At 40.4% G+C, this 18688-nt stretch overlaps 1 protein-coding gene across 3 annotated transcripts in view; it reads left to right on the top strand.

Annotated features, from left to right (window-relative positions):
- CycH (cyclin H) overlaps window positions 1–18688 on the top strand; it is a 118976-nt gene that overhangs the window by 18995 nt on the left and 81293 nt on the right. For 2 of the 3 annotated variants that reach the window (XM_046621535.2, XM_046621534.2), the window contains exon 7: window positions 7392–8089. The exons of the other annotated variant lie outside the window; for it this stretch is intronic. In XM_046621535.2, coding sequence (XP_046477491.1) covers window positions 7392–7403 — 12 coding nt within the window. In that variant the 3' untranslated portion in view covers window positions 7404–8089. Of the gene's footprint in view, window positions 1–7391; window positions 8090–18688 lie in introns of those variants that run through there. 3 annotated transcript variants of the gene reach the window in all.

The raw sequence follows: 18688 nt of genomic DNA, 5'->3' as shown, positions 1-18688 counted from the left end.
GAAGATGGACAAATTCATTAGCAAATACCTCGCAGGCCTCACTTTTAATTATCTTCGGAAGCTAAATTTGCCGAAAATAGCTCGTTACCTGGTATAATCAGAGATACAAATAAAAAACAATTTCTCAACGGCACGGAAAATGAAAGCAAAAACACGTTTCCTTATCTTATCAACTACCGGCGTTTGTTATAATAATAACAATAATAAGCAAATTGTTGTAAAGAACATGTTGGAACATTTTAATTATTGTATGTCGCGTCACCATACTTATCTAACTGTGTTACAACTTGATCACCAGTTGTCTAATAAAGCTAAACAAAATTAATGACGAAACCAAAACAAGTTGTCGTAGCGTTATAGTCTAAGAGCTGACTACATAAAAAAATTTGTCATCGATACATGGCTGATTCCTACTTTAAAAGGATCCCTTTGTGTAGCAAAGTTCAAATCGTGTTGTCTGCCAGCGCGGCCCCGTGGCTTAAGGGGGGGGTAAGGTTAATTCGGTCAAAATAAGACGTATTTTTGTGAATTTTTCCTGGCGATACAAATATCGTTGGTACATTTAATGTTTTTCTATGTTGTTGTACATCATCTCAAGAACATTCTGGTAAATTTTTGTTGAAAAATATTAATAAATAAATAATTCCCAGCAGATCTCCCGCGGTGCCTCGGAAAAAAGTTGTTTTGCGGTGAACACGATAAGTGACCGCAGGATCATCTGAAACCAAAAATTCAAAAAGAATTCGTTAGAGGAGATGTTTTTACAGGTATTGATGTGGGGGTTTTTCGATTTTTCGATTTCTAAATTTTTGGGAGCACTTTGAAGTCAAAAATGCGATTTTCGTCAAAAAAATCGATCTATTTGTTATTGTCAAATTAACAATAATCAAAATATCGACAAAAGCTCCCATTGTTACCTGGAGAATCATATAAAGTAGTACTGTGCAAATTTTCGTAAGGATCGGTCCAGAACTTTTTGAGTTATCGTGTTCACGGACTTGAAAAATGGTAGGTTTTCAGGAGAGCGGTTCAAAGTTTTGCAACTGGAAAATTTGGAGTAACGGTCGATTATCACTCTATACTTACACAGAATCGTCTATGCCGGGTCCATACAGTAAGACGCTTTCATCCAGGATATCTAGAGCACCTTGTTGGGCTTGCCTACGTAAAATACGTCCCTCTTTACTGTCGAGAGCTGCCTGCTCCTCTGCTCTCGATATCCTCAAATCGTCAACTTGACGCGCCCATTCGTGAGAGCTCGGCCCCATGCTTATGCCCATCTCTTGCATAAATAATAATAGGGCAAAACTTCCTTCATTAAATGTACATGCAGCCACATTTGCCGCAATTTCTACAATTGTTGATGTGCCACTCACAGATTTTGGAGAAATTCTCCAGATCAATTGATTCAAGCTCTCATTGTTATTTTGTGTGAATCCACCGACGCATCGCTGTAAGAGAGCATCCTTGCTCAAATCCTCGTAGATAGGCTTCAAAGCTTCGAGAACATCTGTAGGAAGAGCTGAGTAGCTGTGCTTGAACTTCCGAAGGGCACCTGAAGCTGCAGCTTTCTGCCATTCGCACCAAGAGTCTGCACCGATAGGACATCTCTCGTGTTTCGGTTCCTTGTCCGTTGAACTGTAGTGATCGTACGTTGTCCATATTGCATTTTTCATACTCTCGACTGACTCATGGTTACGACGTATAGCTAGTCCATAATATACAGTTAATTTGTCAATAAATTTAGCAGTCAGCTTCCCTTTGCCAGACAGGCTCTTCTTTTTAATAGTTTTTCCAGTCTTAGTTTGCGTGTCAACTACGCTCGATTTCACTAGTCCGCGCAGGCGTGACCCCATACGTTTCTGTACATGACCAATACATTCTTTCTTATTTACAATGAAATCCAGTCCATAAGGCTTGGCATCGATCACTCCAGTGTAGGTCTTCGAGTCACCATCCCCGATGTAATTGCGGTATCTAACTCCAAGATTTTCTTCTGACCTTTGAAACATTTCGACTATAGCCGATACCTCCATATTTCCAGCGGGACCAGTGTGATTTGCTTTGCATTTATTATTATTTACGTGCTCTTCGTGCCATGTTTCATATTCAGCAGAATCTAATTTTTTTTCCCAAGTCTTACAGTCGTGACAGTAAGAACTTTTCACCAGAATGTCGACTACCTTACCAGTGTAGTGACCAATTAGAGAAGATACTCCATATAATGAGGAAAATCCTCGCTTTTTCCACGTGCCATCACCTGATACTGTCAATTCCGATGTTTCTCCAAGTTATTCGCTTTTTTCGTTTCTTCTTTCTCTTCCGTTGTAGCGGATTTTAATAATCTCTTGGCAACAAATTTTATTACATCATTCATTCTACACATATAATTATTATACACTGGTTTTGACAAGAAGGTACTAGACAAATCCATAAGTCCACAAAATTTGTTACACCCAGCTAAACCTTGGCCTAGCATTCGCATTGCAAAAGCAAATCGATAATTCACATCATATGAACAAGAATTTAACTCTCAGAAGATGGAATAAAATGCGGCATCACACAATTTTCACATTTAACATTGATATTGAAACCAAGGCCTTCTTTTTTGCAAGATTGAAATGTAACGCTTCCACCACAATTTACACATTTAACAAGACTTGCGATACTTGAAAAAACCAACATGAAATCTATTATTCTATAATGTTGATTCATATCCTCTTGTACATCTACCTTGGGAGTTTGCTTGATTTTTTTCGATGAAGCACTATTAGCAGTCACCTCGTCTTGCTTACGTTTTTGAGGCGGTATTCTTTTCTTTGGTCGACTTTTTATTTCTCCAGTAGAATTGCGTATGTCCCTGGTAACTTTTCGAGGCATGTTCAACAGCACTCTGAGTAACAACCACACAAAAATCAAACACGAAAACGACACAGACGAAATGAGCTACTGCTTTGTACTGCTCGGCACGGTGTACGGTGCTCATCTAACGAATATTCTATGCTTCAAACAAAGCCAGACCATCCAAGAGAGCGTCCCTATGAGAGTATATATTAGGGGGACAACAGAAGACCGGCCCAGCAGGTAGGCAGTACGGGTCTCTGTTCGCCGAGCTGCGCGCAGCTGCGAGACCGCGCAGATATAGAAATTCGGATCGGAGCCGCTCGGAGGTACTCTCGCTTGAATGCTCGTAACTTTGAGAGTTTTGCTCCGATCAATGTGAAATTTTAACACGACATTCTTGAATAGCAATGCAATCATTTAAAGCAATAAAAAAAAAATCGAAAAAAAAAAAATTTTAATACCTTACCCCCCCCCTATACGTACAGGTTAGCTTTTGCTCCTTTCATTTCTGCTGATACAAAGTCAGAGTTAGATGCGAGATAGGATGCAACCATAAATGCATCAACTCGTGGTAAATTATCAGATCGTGCTTCACTAAAACCTGGATCCATTTTTCGTCGGGGCATTTTATTATTTTATTAATAATCACTAACTGCACTGCTGTCAAACTAATGCTTGCTTAACAATCTTAGTATAATAACATTGACGTGATCATAACCTCCACACGATTATCCGTGTGAGTTGAAAAAAAAAAAACACCACACAAAAATTGATTTCTATTTTAATTATTTTCACTGAAGTCTGACATTAATTATACAATGTATCAAACTTAAAGTTTAAAAAACTTACTTAAAATTTTTTTAGCGCTAGAAAATATTGTACATTACTCTTTGTGGATTCAAATAAACGCGCCAGTAGCAGCACAATGACGTCAAACCAATCACATTCCGTTTCATGTCACGTGACTTTTATGTGATTTAGGACCACTTTTATTTATTAAATTATTTAAATATTTATAAACAAAAACAAAATATTTTTTTTTCAAAAATTCTAAAAAAATTTATAGAATCGAAAAACATCAAAAGTTAAGAAATATAAAAATCATGCAAATACCCAATTGTACCTCTCCACGCTATTGCTGTTTACGCCTAATATTATGCTGTCAGAGTAGCAACTCAGACTAGAAAAGGCTTCCTGTATCTTGTCGTAGAGTCCGAAAGTCTTTAGAACTGGAACGTGGTTTTCTTCGCCTTCTTTCAACGATCCATCGCAAAAGTACCCTAGTTCAGCGCACTTCTTATGCTCACCAAACACGTGGCTCGGGATATTCAAAATATCTCCAGAAAGCTTCCGGGCCTTCAGGCTTGTGGGACCGTCTTCCGTCGATCTGAATTTTGCAGCCTTCGATACGGCAGTTCGCAGCCTGAGTACGCAACCTTCTACAACTTGGCGCAATTTCTTTTACTTTCGTTGCCAAATTACGCAACAAATGATTGATGCATTCGACCTTCTTGACAATCATATTCGGGTACGGGTTGCTGTCTAAGATCTTCTCGTACACGCTGCTGTCTCCATCGGCGATCAAAGTGGAGTAGATAAGTCCATGCGTATCAATGCTGGATGACTGCTGGTGACGATAGCGTCACTCTCCATGCTGGTCGAACTGCGGTTTCGATCCCAATTTTTGTAGCACGTGTGCTCCGTAGGTTCCTTCCCAGTACGGGCCGCCCTCTCACACGTGGTACAAAATTTGTTACGCACCCCGGTGCAGAGGACCTTCTGCGTATGATACCCGACGATCGCTCCAACTCCAAACAGAGAGTCCTACTTTCTAGCGAAGAACAAAGGTTATAAAAATTTAAATTCCTAATTGCTAGACGAGCAAACTTGGATATGATAAAGCGTACAGCGAAGCCAATGCCTCTAGTGGATAAGCTCAGGATGATGGAGCGAGGTACAGTTACTATTTGCATTTGGTTCGGTAAGATCTTTTCATCCAGCTACCATCCGCTACGACGGGGATATGAGGGATGCCATCAACGACATCACCTCGTTTGAGAGCTAATTCCTTCTCAAGTTCCCCAGCAGCTCACATTTCATGGTGGGCGGCATTCATGAACTGGACCGTTATATCGTTCTCGTACCTCAAATAGGTCCGCTGCGAGATGTTTGGGACATCAACCGCTGCAAGGAGTTGTTCCAATTGTGAATACCCTATTCCGCTCGTTATGCATCCGGCCACCGCGCTATGATGTATGTCCATGGATTAAAGATTTTCCGGTTCTGTCCAGACGCTGTCTTTATACAGACACATTTGGCATTGAAAAAATACTTGTTTCTTCAAGCCTTGCTGGCGCGAATCCGCGATTACCAGGGAACGCATCGGACAATTTATGGCCGGTGCGTGATTCCCGAATTTCCGGATGAAACCAGTGAAAAGATGCTCCAAGTTTACAACACGGCGGCCATCGATGTGCGCTTCTTCTAAACGGTACGAGTCGGGTTCAGCGTCAGATACAACCAACTCGTAATCGGACAGGCCATTCAAAGTCGGATACTGCAGCGGCTCTCTCTATGTCGCAATCATTGTCGCGAACGTTATCGTGGTCCTCAAGTTCTTCTGCGTCGCTATCATCATCTTCTGATTGCAAGATGCGTAACAGTTCGGGAGTCGACATGCGTCGGCGAGTACCTCCAGACGTGCTCGGTTCGTCGGGGTTCAATACGACCTCGAATGGTTCACCTGCCTGTGCAGGCGGGGTCTCGGCGTGCGTAGCAGCAGCTATCGTAGCCGGAGAGTTGGCGGTTTCTTCGTCTGTTGGACGATTGAACGCCGCGCGGCGCCGCCTACACAAAGAGAAGATGGACAAATTCATTAGCAAATACCTCGCAGGCCTCACTTTTAATTATCTTCGAAAGCTAAATTTGCCGAAAATAGCTCGTTGCCTGGTATAATCAGAGATACAAATAAAAAACAATTTCTCAACGGCACGGAAAATGAAAGCAAAAACACGTTTCCTTATCTTATCAACTACCGGCGTTTGTTATAATAATAACAATAATAAGCAAATTGTTGTAAACAACATGTTGGAACATTTTAATTATTGTATGTCGCGTCACCATACTTATCTAACTGTGTTACAACTTGATCACCAGTTGTCTAATAAAGCTAAACAAAATTAATGACGAAACCAAAACAAGTTGTCGTAGCGTTATAGTCTAAGAGCTGACTATATAAAAAAATTTGTCTTTGATACATGGCTGATTCCTACTTTAAAAGGATCCCTTCGTGTAGCAAAGTTCAAATCGTGTTGTCTGCCAGCGCGGCCCCGTGGCTTAAAGCGAGGGTGGACGGTCAAATAGGTCAAATTTCGATATGAAAATTTTTATAAGATACATGAATTATAATTATGAAAACAGCTTTTATTTATTATTAACCTTTAAAGTGCATCGTTGTTTCGCGGATCATTAAGTGCATCGTGGGTGTCCGACACCCGCGAGACTTTGAACGTTAATTACTCAGCCGCTATCGAATATTTTGTTACAAAAATTTAATCCGATATAGTTTAACATATATATTTTATTATATAGTAGGTATTTTAATTATTTATTTATTTTAATAACACAAAAAAAATTGCTGAAAGAAAAAAAATGGAAAAAATGGATTTTTTTACTTAAAAAATTGTATCTCGCGTAATTTTAAATATTTTTAGCTAAAAATTTAGGATGGTACTCTTCAAATACTATACTTTTAGAAAAAAATACTATAATACGGATGTTTTCAAAAAAGATATTTATTTGCACATTTGAAGTGCCAATTTTTCGGGTAAAATAACACATCAATTCTTAGCTATTTTCATGTTTTTATTTAATAAAAAAAGGATCGAAATAATGAAATAATACAAAATATTGAAGGATCACATAAAAAAGGATCGTATAAAAAAGTATTATTTATAAAAAAATCAAGTATTAATCTTCTTGTACACATGCACACTCCTTGCATATACCCACGCGGTGCAAATTGCACATTGGACGCTCGCAAGAGCCACAACGAGACTTGGTTTTTCTGTCATTTTCTTTTGAATATTTACAAAAAGCACATCTTGCATACTGTGCTGCAATTACAACGTCATAAGTCTCGCCTGATGATGTTTTTTCCAAACCTAAAACTCCTTGTATTCCATATTTTATAGCTGTTGGCAAAGTTGGAATTTCATACCTTTCTAACAAGTAGGGTTTGCTGAGCTCTTGAATGACGCTTTTCATACATTGTTGCGCTGTTATTTTAGCAGGTTTTCTTTCATTGATTAGCTTACACGACAAAAGTATTCTCGAATTTACCATAGCTTGATCTAAAATACCAAAAAAGTGCCTTAAAGGCCATCTTTTTGTTCTCCTAGCCGTCGTGAATGCATGACATAATTTATCAAAGGTGTCTGTGCCTCCTTTTGTTTTCTTATAATGTTGAATTATGTCTGGCTTACCATCTGTTATTGCAGTAGATGATGTAAACGTTGAAAGCAATAAAACAAATTTATTTTTTTTAGGAGTGTAATTGAGCAACGTAAGACTGTCGCTGAAACAATATCTTGAATCTGGCACTGTCTTACTGGATTTTCTCATCTCATCAGGAACCTCTCTTTTATTTTTCCTAAGAGTGCCCGTGACAGTTAATTTATACTGATCATTTAACATTTTTAATAAAAGAGGAATTGTTGTAAACCAATTATCGCACGTGACAGTGCGATTGGTTCCGTGAATTGGAGTTGTAACTTCTCGAAAGAAGTATTCAGGTACTGATTCATTTTTGGATAATCCGTGAGTTTTTCCCAAGTACGGAATGGCAAAGATCTGAAAGAAAAAAAAGTAATAACTAATTATACCTCTAAATTATAAAAAAAAATAAAAATTGATAAAAACATACCAAGTAACTCGTTCTAGCATCATTCAATGACTTTTCCATCAGCCCGTATTTGTCCGGTTTTGATTTCATATAAACTCTATGCCTGCATCGTCCTCGATACCCATGAATTTGCTCATCAGCAGTACACTCACTACTGGGGTTGTAATTTTTTGTACAATTACTAATAAAAATTTCCCACAATTTACGTATAGGAGCTAATTCATCTTCGGGATTTCTTGTTTCTTTTATATCAAAACGCAAGTGTTCGGACAGAAATAAGAATCTTCTGCAAGGCATGACACATTTGTAAAATGAAATTCCATTTTCATAGTCCCACAGCAGTTTCACATCTACTCTATTAGTTTTCCACATCCCGGAATGGTACAATATAGCAATAAATGCTTTTATTTCATTGAAACTTGTGAGTCTTTCATAACTTTCCATTTTTTTTCCCATAGCCATCGCAATAGAACATACATTTTCAATTTGGGTATTTGTACACTCTACAATAATGTTTATCATCTCATCATTAAATAAAATATTCCAAAATTCAAAAATTGTCTGGCAGTTTGCAGCATCGCCAATAGGACCAGGTACAAATTCAGGTAAAGAAGCATTGAGTCGATCTAAAAAACGTTATAAAAATTACTGATTACGATTTACTGTAACGCAGATGCAGCTTATTTACTTTCACATCAATATATTTCGAAGCAAATATTTCGAAGCAGCTGCTCCGAAACTTTGCAGTATGGTGTTCTGCTTTGAACGCACACAAACACGTTACTAAACTGTAGTTATATTTTAATTCTTACCCGACTGCCGCGACGACTGAATCTTGCTCCAAACGAAACGGTTTTTTCCTACACCTTTACCATACAACTTCGTAACTGGTCTTCCCGCTGCTTTAAGCCGTTTCGCAAGACAAACGTTGTCCAATGCATCTTCTTTTTCAAGTGCTTTTTTGGAAGTCTCTTGTAATTCATCGGCAAGTTCATCATCACTTACTTCACCTTCAGAATCATCTTCTTCATCTGCATCATCTGAATGCCTATAATCAGAGTAATTTTCTTCTGCGTCACTTTCTTGGCCGCCAAAATTCTCTTCATCGTCTGCCGTTTCTAATAACGTTTCACGCAACAAGCGTGGTCGTAGGCTATAAGCCATCTACAAAGCAAAAATGTGTTAAATAATGAAAATAAAAAATTTTTTTCACTTTCGATAGTGTACTTACGTTAAATTATTGTTAATTACGTATACTAAAACAGAGAAAAAATTTGCTCCAAAAACACTTTTTCACCCACTACGTGCACAGTGGGTGTCGGACACCCGCGGATTTTAGAACGTCTACTTTGCGCAGCATCTGTTCGTATACTGACGCTTACCAAAATATACTAACCTACTTTACTTACAGTTAGTGATCTCAATTGCAGGTAGATGGCGACATATACCCACTTTTTTCAAATTAAGTAATGTTTTTGGGACCTTAAACATTTCTGCGGGTGTCAAACACCCGTGATGCACTTTAAAGGTTGAGAAACGCGGAAAATTGTCGGCAGACAATCTGCTAATGGCTAAAGTGCTGGTAGACATCGTGAAAGTAGCGTAAGATTTTGAACTCAAAAAATCACCACATACATCAATGCCGATTGATTGAATATTATATGTATTCATTTTAAAAGCCATATGCAAAATGGCAGTCAAAAAAACCGTGGTTAAAACCGCGGCAGACAGTTATCAACAGCACGCTGTTGCTCGAGCACTTTCAGCGAACGCTCGCCGCGCTTTCAATTTGAGCATAGAAAAATTATAGAAAGTGACTAATTAGATTATAAGTTCATAAATACACTTTCATATTACATATATGTATATCCCTAAAGCTTCAATAGTACTAGAACCATTCCATAATCTACTGAGAAAAAACGTGGAATTTCAATGGTCAGAAACTTGCCAGGAAAATTTTGAGAAAGTAAAAAATTGGTTGTGCTCGGAACCGATTTTAGCTATATTTGATCCGGATAGTCAGATTTATATTTACACTGATGCTAGCTTACAAGGTGTAGGTGCAATTTTGAAACAACCGCAAGCAGACAAAACATTAAAACCTGTATTCTATTTCTCTCGAAAATTAACAGAACGACAAAAAACGAAAAAAGCTATCTACATAGAATGCTCAGCAATCAAAGAAGCCATCTTGTACTGGCAATATTACCTAATGGGTCATAAATTTATCATTCATACGGACCATAAAACCATTAGAACACTTTAATATTAACAATTGTAAAGATCCGGAATTACGAGAAATCTTGAATTACATATCACAATTTGATTTTGAAATAATATATAACCCAGGTAAAGAAAATCTGGAAGCAGACTGCCTATCTAGAAATCCAGTCCTACAGAATATCAGATCGGATATTTATTATTGACAGTGGAAAAAAGAGGAATCCAACATTTTCCACACTAGTAAACTAATCCCTTACTTCCCATCCTCCACACCTGCATGTGTATCTTGAGAGGGGGGATGTAAGTTTGACGGCCTCCAAACTTATTGTTGGTTGTTTACATGCGTGAGTCCTAGGACTGGTCGGCTTAGCGTGGCGTTACGAACGACTGGACTCGAAAAGAGCAGTCGTGGATAAACTATGCTGCGTCATAGTCGCACTCATTTCCAACTTATAGAATACCAACAATTTGTGTTGATTTAGGTAAAATCTGTAGAGTGGTATAACTTAGTCATAGTTATATATATTGTACCAAACATTCCTTTAATTATAGCGATTATTCACTGCAACAACACGTGTTGGTTATCTCAACCTGCCCAACAATCATCATTGTTAAGTCTCTACAATAGAAACTTACATATATACTTACATATAGGAAATTCTTCATGTCCGTGCTAAAATAAATCAGACACGGGGAACTTATATATATATATAAGTAAATTCGACCGGCTTGGTGAAATACTTTCCTGCCTTCTTATTAAAGAAGGTCATCTTCGCCCGTAGATCATTTATATCATCTTGAAGATCTACTACTTGATAATTGGGCGGGATAATGTCGTCCGGGTTATGTAAAAGAGGTTCTTCCGGCTGTCCATGCCAAATGGCTCCGGGTATCGGGCTGTGTTGATAGAACGCCCTCCGGTATTGGACAGGTGTGTCAGGATTAGACAAAGATTCCACGACATTTCGTAAATTTGAAAGAACAACTTGTTCACTTTGAGGTATGAAAGTATCCTCATGGAAGTTCTCTTTAGCGAGCTTCGGTAGGGGAGCCCGGGGCTAAAAGTTCCGATTTTGGGTAAACATAAAAAATGACTGGCAAAAGTGTTTGCAATTCTTTTGACTGTTGACTAACTTATCGTTAAATGTATTGTATTTTGTGGTTTTAAGCTTATATATGATATATTATCATAGGTTTTTCATATAAAGTTATTTATTTATGGTGAGTTGGAAAGGAACTTCTAACCCCTTCGTGGGGCTAGTTGTTACTGCATTGGGGTAAGTTGTTACTAGGAAGTAATAATTCACTTTCGAATGAATGTTTCAATTTTTGATGATTTAAACACATGAATTTTATTTATAAGTTGTACTTGTTCAGGTAGTGATACTTACAAATATATTAAAAAAAAAAAAAAAAAAAAAAACAGTACAGTTCAATAGGTAGATAATTGTCTTTGTTTATTACTAAGTCAACAGTCATAAAAACTCTGTATTACGAACCAGATCAACAAAAATTAGCTATATTTATCAGCCTTATCTTCCACATGCTTATATTAATGAGATGAGTGACAAATCTTTATCAACCCTTAACTTATTTTAAATAATCAGCCTTTGACAAACATACAAAATTACAAAAAATCATCACACGACTCATCAGAATCACAGTTTGGGCAAACATTTGATGCCTTGCTCATGTTTTTAATACATTTTGAATGAGCCCAGTTTTTGCACAGCAGACACTGGATCCACGTTTCTCCGGACTGTGATTTGGAATATGCATCACAACAAACAATACAATAATATTCCAAGCTGTCTTCCTCATTATCACTCTCAGTATTTTTTTGAAGAACCTTTCGCTTAGCTTGGGCCTTACCCTTTCCTTGAACCTTACGTTTTTCTAAACCTTCACCCTTTCCTTTTCCTTTTCCGTTGATTTTATTCTGTGAATTTTCATTCTCTTTTTTTCTTTTTTTCGACTGCTCTTCGGCTAAAGCATTTTTCTCCGGCGTGTCAGTCAAAACAGCTGATTTTCTAATACGACGCTTGGAATTCCCCTGTCTTGGTGGTGCCTTTGGCAGTGGTCGGACTGCTTCAGGTGAAAAGATTACTGTATTATCAACCGTTTTCTTTCCGTGAAGGTCAACAATGGGATGTTCAACGACTTCAGTTAGAGACGATTGTCCTGCGTTATGAACGTTGGAGGGCCCTGGCTGAGGTTCGTTTTCCTCGACGGTCCGATGCGTTGAATTAGGTAGTTCTCGACTTTCAATTAAAGGGCGATCAGTTACGTAACATTGCGCAAAGTCTTCATCCTTGAATATATTCTTGTTGAGTGGACATATTCCAGTCTTCTTGAAAGCATTAACTATGTTGTTGGGAGTTGCTGCTAGAAGCCAAGCATGTTTAACGATCCCTGGAAGCTCGTAGATGGACATGGTTTTACCAAGATTATTGCGCATCCAATTATCTTGAGCTGTCGCACAATAACTTTTAAACGGCCCATAGACACCGACATCTAAAGGTTGAAGGCGATGCGTGCAATGAGGGGGGAACGAAAGCATTATGACCCCGTTAGCTTTTGCTTTTTCAACAACGTTTATGTCAATATGAGAACAATGATTGTCCAGCAACAACAGGACTGGCTCTGATAGAGTTGGCTTCACATGTTTTACAAAGTGATCCATATATATCATAAACTCTGTTGCTGTCATCCATCCAGAGCTATTGCCCGCTCCAATAGATTCGGGTGGACCGTCTCGGATAAATATGTCTTTAAATTTGAGTCGTGGGAAGACAAACATCGGTGGAATAGTGTTTCCCGATGCACTGACTGCCATTTCAACGGTAACTAATGTGCGTGTGAATATAGAAAGTGTTCTTCCTCTTCGAGACACAAATTTGTAAGAATGTCTGTAAGTGTTTACATTTTGGTATCTTACGCTTCTTGGTGCGAAGCTCGTAAGACAGTCAATGACCGTCTAATATTGAAATGCGGATATGCATCATCAACATTAATATTAATCACGAGGCAATATTCATTTTGTGGCCCTAGGGCGGCTAGGTGGTCTAGTGGAGTAAGGCTCCGGTAAAGCATCGCTAGATACCAGGTTCGATTCCTGGCTCCGTCGTTAATTTTTCGAATTTACCAGTAGTTCAAAAATTATTTACGATTCACGTAACTAATGTGCCGCGTTCAGCCGATACTACGGCTCCTACTTGCTTGATGCCTTTTTGAGCGATTATTTTCTTTGGGTTTTGAACCGTTGTTACACCTGTTTCATCTAAGTTCCAAATTCTGGATGGTGGCAAGTTATATTTGAGCACAGTATCACCGAGCTTATGAAAAAAGTTATCAATGTTCGTCTTATTGAATGAAGTAGCTCGGCTCAAACTTGTTGCTTCGGGAGCCCTTATTGACAGTTTAGGGTTCCTCTTTAAAAAAGCATTTAGCCAATCAGGACCAGACATGCCATTTTTGTGCCAAGTCGATGGAATGTTCTTTACGTCAAATTTCAGCGCACATTCGTAGGCTAATTTTCTTACTTCTTGCGGTTGAAGACCAAAGAAGATCGAGGAGCACTTCAAAAGATAGTCTGATAAACTTTTTTCTTGCTGCTCATCAAAAACCAACCTCACTGGCTTATATCCCACTGTGGCCTTTTCTCCAGTTTTTAGTTTTCTCACAAATCTTGACAAAGTCATATGACATATTTGGAATTCCTTAGCAACTGTTTTTACCTTACAGCCTTCCTTAATAACAGTTTCAGCTGCTTTTTGCATAAGTTCTAGGGAAGTGGTACCCCTCTCCGTCTTTCGTTTGTATGTTCGCATCCTAAAACAAATTAAGAATCGATATAGACTAGCTGTACATTTGCGATGGGGCAAGTTGTTAAAGTAACAACGTGCCCCAAATCACGGTAACAACTAGCCCCGTTCGACACACATGGCATCTTGATACCATTTTGTGTTTATACATGAAAATAGGCGAAAATGCGCTGTTACATAATGTTTTTGAATGTGTATCGATCCATAAAGACGAAACAATCAAAGACACCAACGTTGAATAATCGAAATAGACCAAAAAATAAAGATACGAAAATATTTACTTACTTGGCGCGCGACTGGTCCTACTTTGTAACCACACTGACGGCCGGCGCGAACGCTACTGGAACGGCTGACACAGTGGCGTGATCTGGTGACGAATCGAGGCGCGCTTGAAAAATATCGATATCTCTTTGCATCTTCGAGCTACAGCTGTCGGAACAACTTACCCCCGGAACTTTTAGCCCCGGGCTCCCCTACATACGTTGCATCGTAAACCGTGACCTTGCCAACCGCATTGATAACGGTACTTAATTGGTCCGGTAGAACAACAACCGCTTTAGCGGCTTGCATCCAATCTTCGTTGAAAGTATGGTGCTTAAAATCTTTTTCGTTGTTCATAATTAATGAGACCCCTCTCTGGGTAAATTGAACTTTAGCCTCGAACACAGCGAGAGCTACGCGATACATTTGATAAATGCTTCCGCGCATTGGAACGTTGTTAAACTCGTATAGACAAGCGAAAATGTGCATTGTCGAGAAGCCAATGGCACGAGTTGTTACCGTTAAAGTGATGGCTTTAGACGTATTATACGCCTCTAATCTATCCATCGCTGACATGTTGTCTTTGACGCCAGGGTAGAATTTCTTCTTGAGTTCTTCACTCAATAACGACTTACTCTCTTCGTTCTTATCTGATCGATGTGATATAAAGCGACGATTCTGGTAAGCACTTCTGGACGCACTCGGTTTTGATCCTCTTGATTTACCTCTGTAAGACACGGGTTGTACCTGTTGTCTTGTTACCTCATAGGCTTTGTCCGTATCATCCTCATATATATATAAGTTCCCCGTGTCTGATTTATTTTAGCACGGACATGAAGAATTTCCTATATGTAAGTATATATGTAAGTTTCTATTGTAGAGACTTAACAATGATGATTGTTGGGCAGGTTGAGATAACCAACACGTGTTGTTGCAGTGAATAATCGCTATAATTAAAGGAATGTTTGGTACAATATGTATAACTATATATATTATATATATATATATATTGTGACGTGGATTTTTCCTGCTCCTCGGTCACTCGGAGAAAATGACCGAGAACTTACCGCGTGCACAATAATTTGGCGTCCACGATGTACCCTGGATCTAAAACAATGTCGCAAAGTTTTTGTTGGGCGCCTGGCGTGATTAACACGCCTCGAAATCATTAATACGCTATTCCTCGGGCATATGCCCGATAGCTCAGTACCGCGGAGAGGGGAGGGGTAATTTTTGGAGAGAGAGAGACACTCGAAATACACACGCTATTTACCAAAAGTAAAAGAAAATCTTATATTTCATAATAGCGGTGATACAAAACAAAAAAAATATAATTCAAAAATCGCTCATCGCGAGTCTAAGACTAAACAGAAAATTACACGTAACCTACTCTAATTCTTACTCTAATGAGCTCGCGGCTCCCTAACTAAAACGTCACTCGACGATCGCAACATCCTCATACGCAATTCTCAATTCGCCAATTCGCCATTTGTTCTCCATGGCGATGATTGCTCGAAACGAAACTAAAACTAATTATTCAACGGTGCGCCGTCAGGTCTCGCAAACTAAAACACCATGCTCAAACTTCTCGTCTCAACTGCTGCGCAACGCAACGGCAATTTGGACTATACATCGCCGAACCTCGACTAAACACTATCTTAACTAAACGTAAACTTAACTAGGTGCAAGCACCACTATATTTAACTTCAACTAAACACAAGCTCAAAGTAACTCAACTAAACCTACATTATCTTAACTAACGGGTACGGAACTCAATGCAGGCGCAACTAAACGTAACCTAAACTATACGCAATCGCAACGCATCCGAACTTAATTCTTTTCGGAATTCCCCAAAACGTTACCCGCTAAACCGAGCACTCCAATTCGGTGCTTCCCGACCTACTCGAGAGGTGACACAAAAAGAAAACGATAACGCGGCTCGACCCGGTACGGTGAAATTCGGCTATACTTGGTTTCACTAACGAAAAAGATTCAACTAAAACCCGTGACTCTACTCAACGTTTTCAGAAACTCAAAATTTACTTTACTCTAACCCGCGTACTCAGGCTACGGTCATGAAGCAAGAGAATCGGCAAAAGAATTTCGAGTACTTTTCTACAACGCAAATCCAAAACGGCTATCCGTTACTCGGCAAGCCTCTTCACAATTATGCTCGAAATTCAATCGCGGGGATAGAAGCAGCGCTTACCTTCTACATCCTTGCAACCCCCTTTCCATTCCCTTCGCGATTTTTGGGCGACTCCATTGCTTCGCGAAACTCCCCCAAAACGCGACTACTAATCACGACCGCCAGAACTAGAGTGGTTTCAAAAACCTACCACCTGCCGCAACACGGATCTCGATACGCCATCCCACCCGTGACGTCATACCCCCAAGAATACGCAATAATCGATCCGTCATCGATTTCGTCGATCGCGCAACTCGACGCGCACCTTCGATCGCATCGCTGCGCAGAACTTAAAGCTAGCTCGCAATCTCGTCCTCCGCGCAGCTCCATGACGTCTTGGCGGTGAGCGTGGTGCTCCCTCGTCGCTAGTCGGTCCGTCGCGAGTCCGCTGGTCAATTGTTGGCGGGGCGAAGGGGAAGAGGCTGCGGCGCGCCGGCCGCCAGCGGGAATCGCGTCCACCTTGGATTCCCGCGATGCGGGGATCTGCGTCGGCTCCCCCTCCGCAGCCTCGACATCCTTCCTTCGCAATTGTTGCTAGTCCGCCCTTTCGCAATTTCCTCGAATTCGGTGTCGACTTCTTGCCTGATGCCGTGATAGCTCGAAAAATAAAAAAAAACAAAAAAAACTGAAATATCTTACGCTGGTCGCTAAAGTGTCCCCTCTCGTAGTTTCGGATGCGTGTCTCTAGTCCTGGCGCTCTTTTCCAAAGACTTCGCGACTCAATTTCGGAAATTCCTAAATTTTTGGTTCCGCCCAGGGTTCAAGGAGCCCCTTGTAACGGGCATCAAAAATGCCACGTTACAACTCTCCCCCCCCTAGACGGAACGTGGGGGGTGTCAAAGCGCCAGCGCTGCATCCCGCGAGCCGAACTCCGCGAGGTGACCGCAAGCTTAAGATAATCACACGCCAATGCGCAGTATTCATTGATCAACAAATAAAAACATCAAAAAAAAATGCATCGATAACCGTATCCCAAAGACCTCCGCCTGGGTCACATCAGATGACCGAGCCTCCTTGTTTTCGCCACTACCGCCACTGTCTCCCTTCCTAATGGTAATTTTGCCACGGTGAGTGCTCGGACTCGCAATCGTATCCGGAATTATTGAGTACCACTTGCCACTGGGACTCACCCCTCGCACCCGCTTGTATTGGTATCATAACCGCGACCAACGAAGTCCAATAAACAAACCTTGACCGTGGAATCAAAACAAAAAGAGAGAAAAAAAAAATTTTTGTACACGACAGCGCTCAGGATGGTGTCAGTCGAACTAACGCCACAGCTGTTTTCAAGTACAACCTTCAAAACCAACCGGCCAATCAACAACGGTCTTCGAAATCCAAACATAATTCAAAATTCTAAACATTCTGTAGCGAACAAGAGGAGTCATCCCGGGCAAGCGTATCTGTTATATAAAACTGAGAACCCACACCCACAATCCTCAACTCAAGTGATTGCGATAGCGTCACAACACAAAAATCAAAAACAATAGTCTCGGGCTGAAATCATACACCGTCACCCCTGCGGCAAAAACAAAAGAAAAACCAAACAAACTAAAAAAAAAATCAGCCGCGACCTGCAATCGAAAGTTTCGCAATCGTCCCGTGATAACAAAAAAAAACAGAGATACGAAAGGAAAATCTAAATCAGAAATCCAAATAAAATTTAAACCAGAAAGCAAATGGAAAGGCGATAATAGCAGGCAAACCATCAGACGGGTAATGCGCGCGAACATACGCAAGGGTTTTCTCGGTCACCCGGTATATTCGCGACCTCGTAGCCTGAGTTATTTAATATTATTCGCCACCTGGTATACTCTATTTTATCTCTCGCTTAACCTACAGAACCTTACATTGCTAGTTCAAAACATCAACAAACCTAACCGAGGTGTGTCGCGACCTCTCTCTCCTAATCTCCGGCCGCTGTTGTCAACGATTCGCCAACGCTAACTGATTCCAGATTCGAAATTTTCACAGCGAAAACGCTACTATCTAAATCGGAAATTTACAGCGGATTTTCTCGACGGCCCCACGTTGGGCGCCATCCAAAGTCAAAATTTTCCCGCTCGCTTTGGGGTTCTCGTTACGCAATTCGTACAATCTAGCGTATCGCTAGCGTTGAATTCCGCTGTCGCGGGGTGTTGATTGGCTGTCCAGTCTCGTGTACCCCGTAGCTTGGCAGTGGCGTGGTGATGACTTCGCGAGGGTACCTGTCGTCAGTTGGGCGACGGAGGGGGGTGGGCTACGGCTCGCCGGCCACCAACGGGAATCTCGTCCGCCTTGGATCCCCTCGCGGCAGGGCTCTCCGTTGTCGCTCTCTCCGTAGCCTCGTGCGAGGCCCTCCTTTCGTCGCGATCCGCCGCGATTGCCATCCAGGAACATCGTTCGGATTTGCTGCCGATCCCCTGTCCGAAGCCGCGTTTACTCGCCACCAAAAAAAATAAACAA

Source organism: Neodiprion pinetum, chromosome 4 (genome assembly GCF_021155775.2).
Source record: "Neodiprion pinetum isolate iyNeoPine1 chromosome 4, iyNeoPine1.2, whole genome shotgun sequence".
NCBI lineage: Eukaryota > Metazoa > Arthropoda > Insecta > Hymenoptera > Diprionidae > Neodiprion > Neodiprion pinetum.
This window is presented reverse-complemented; position numbering and strand designations above follow the sequence as displayed.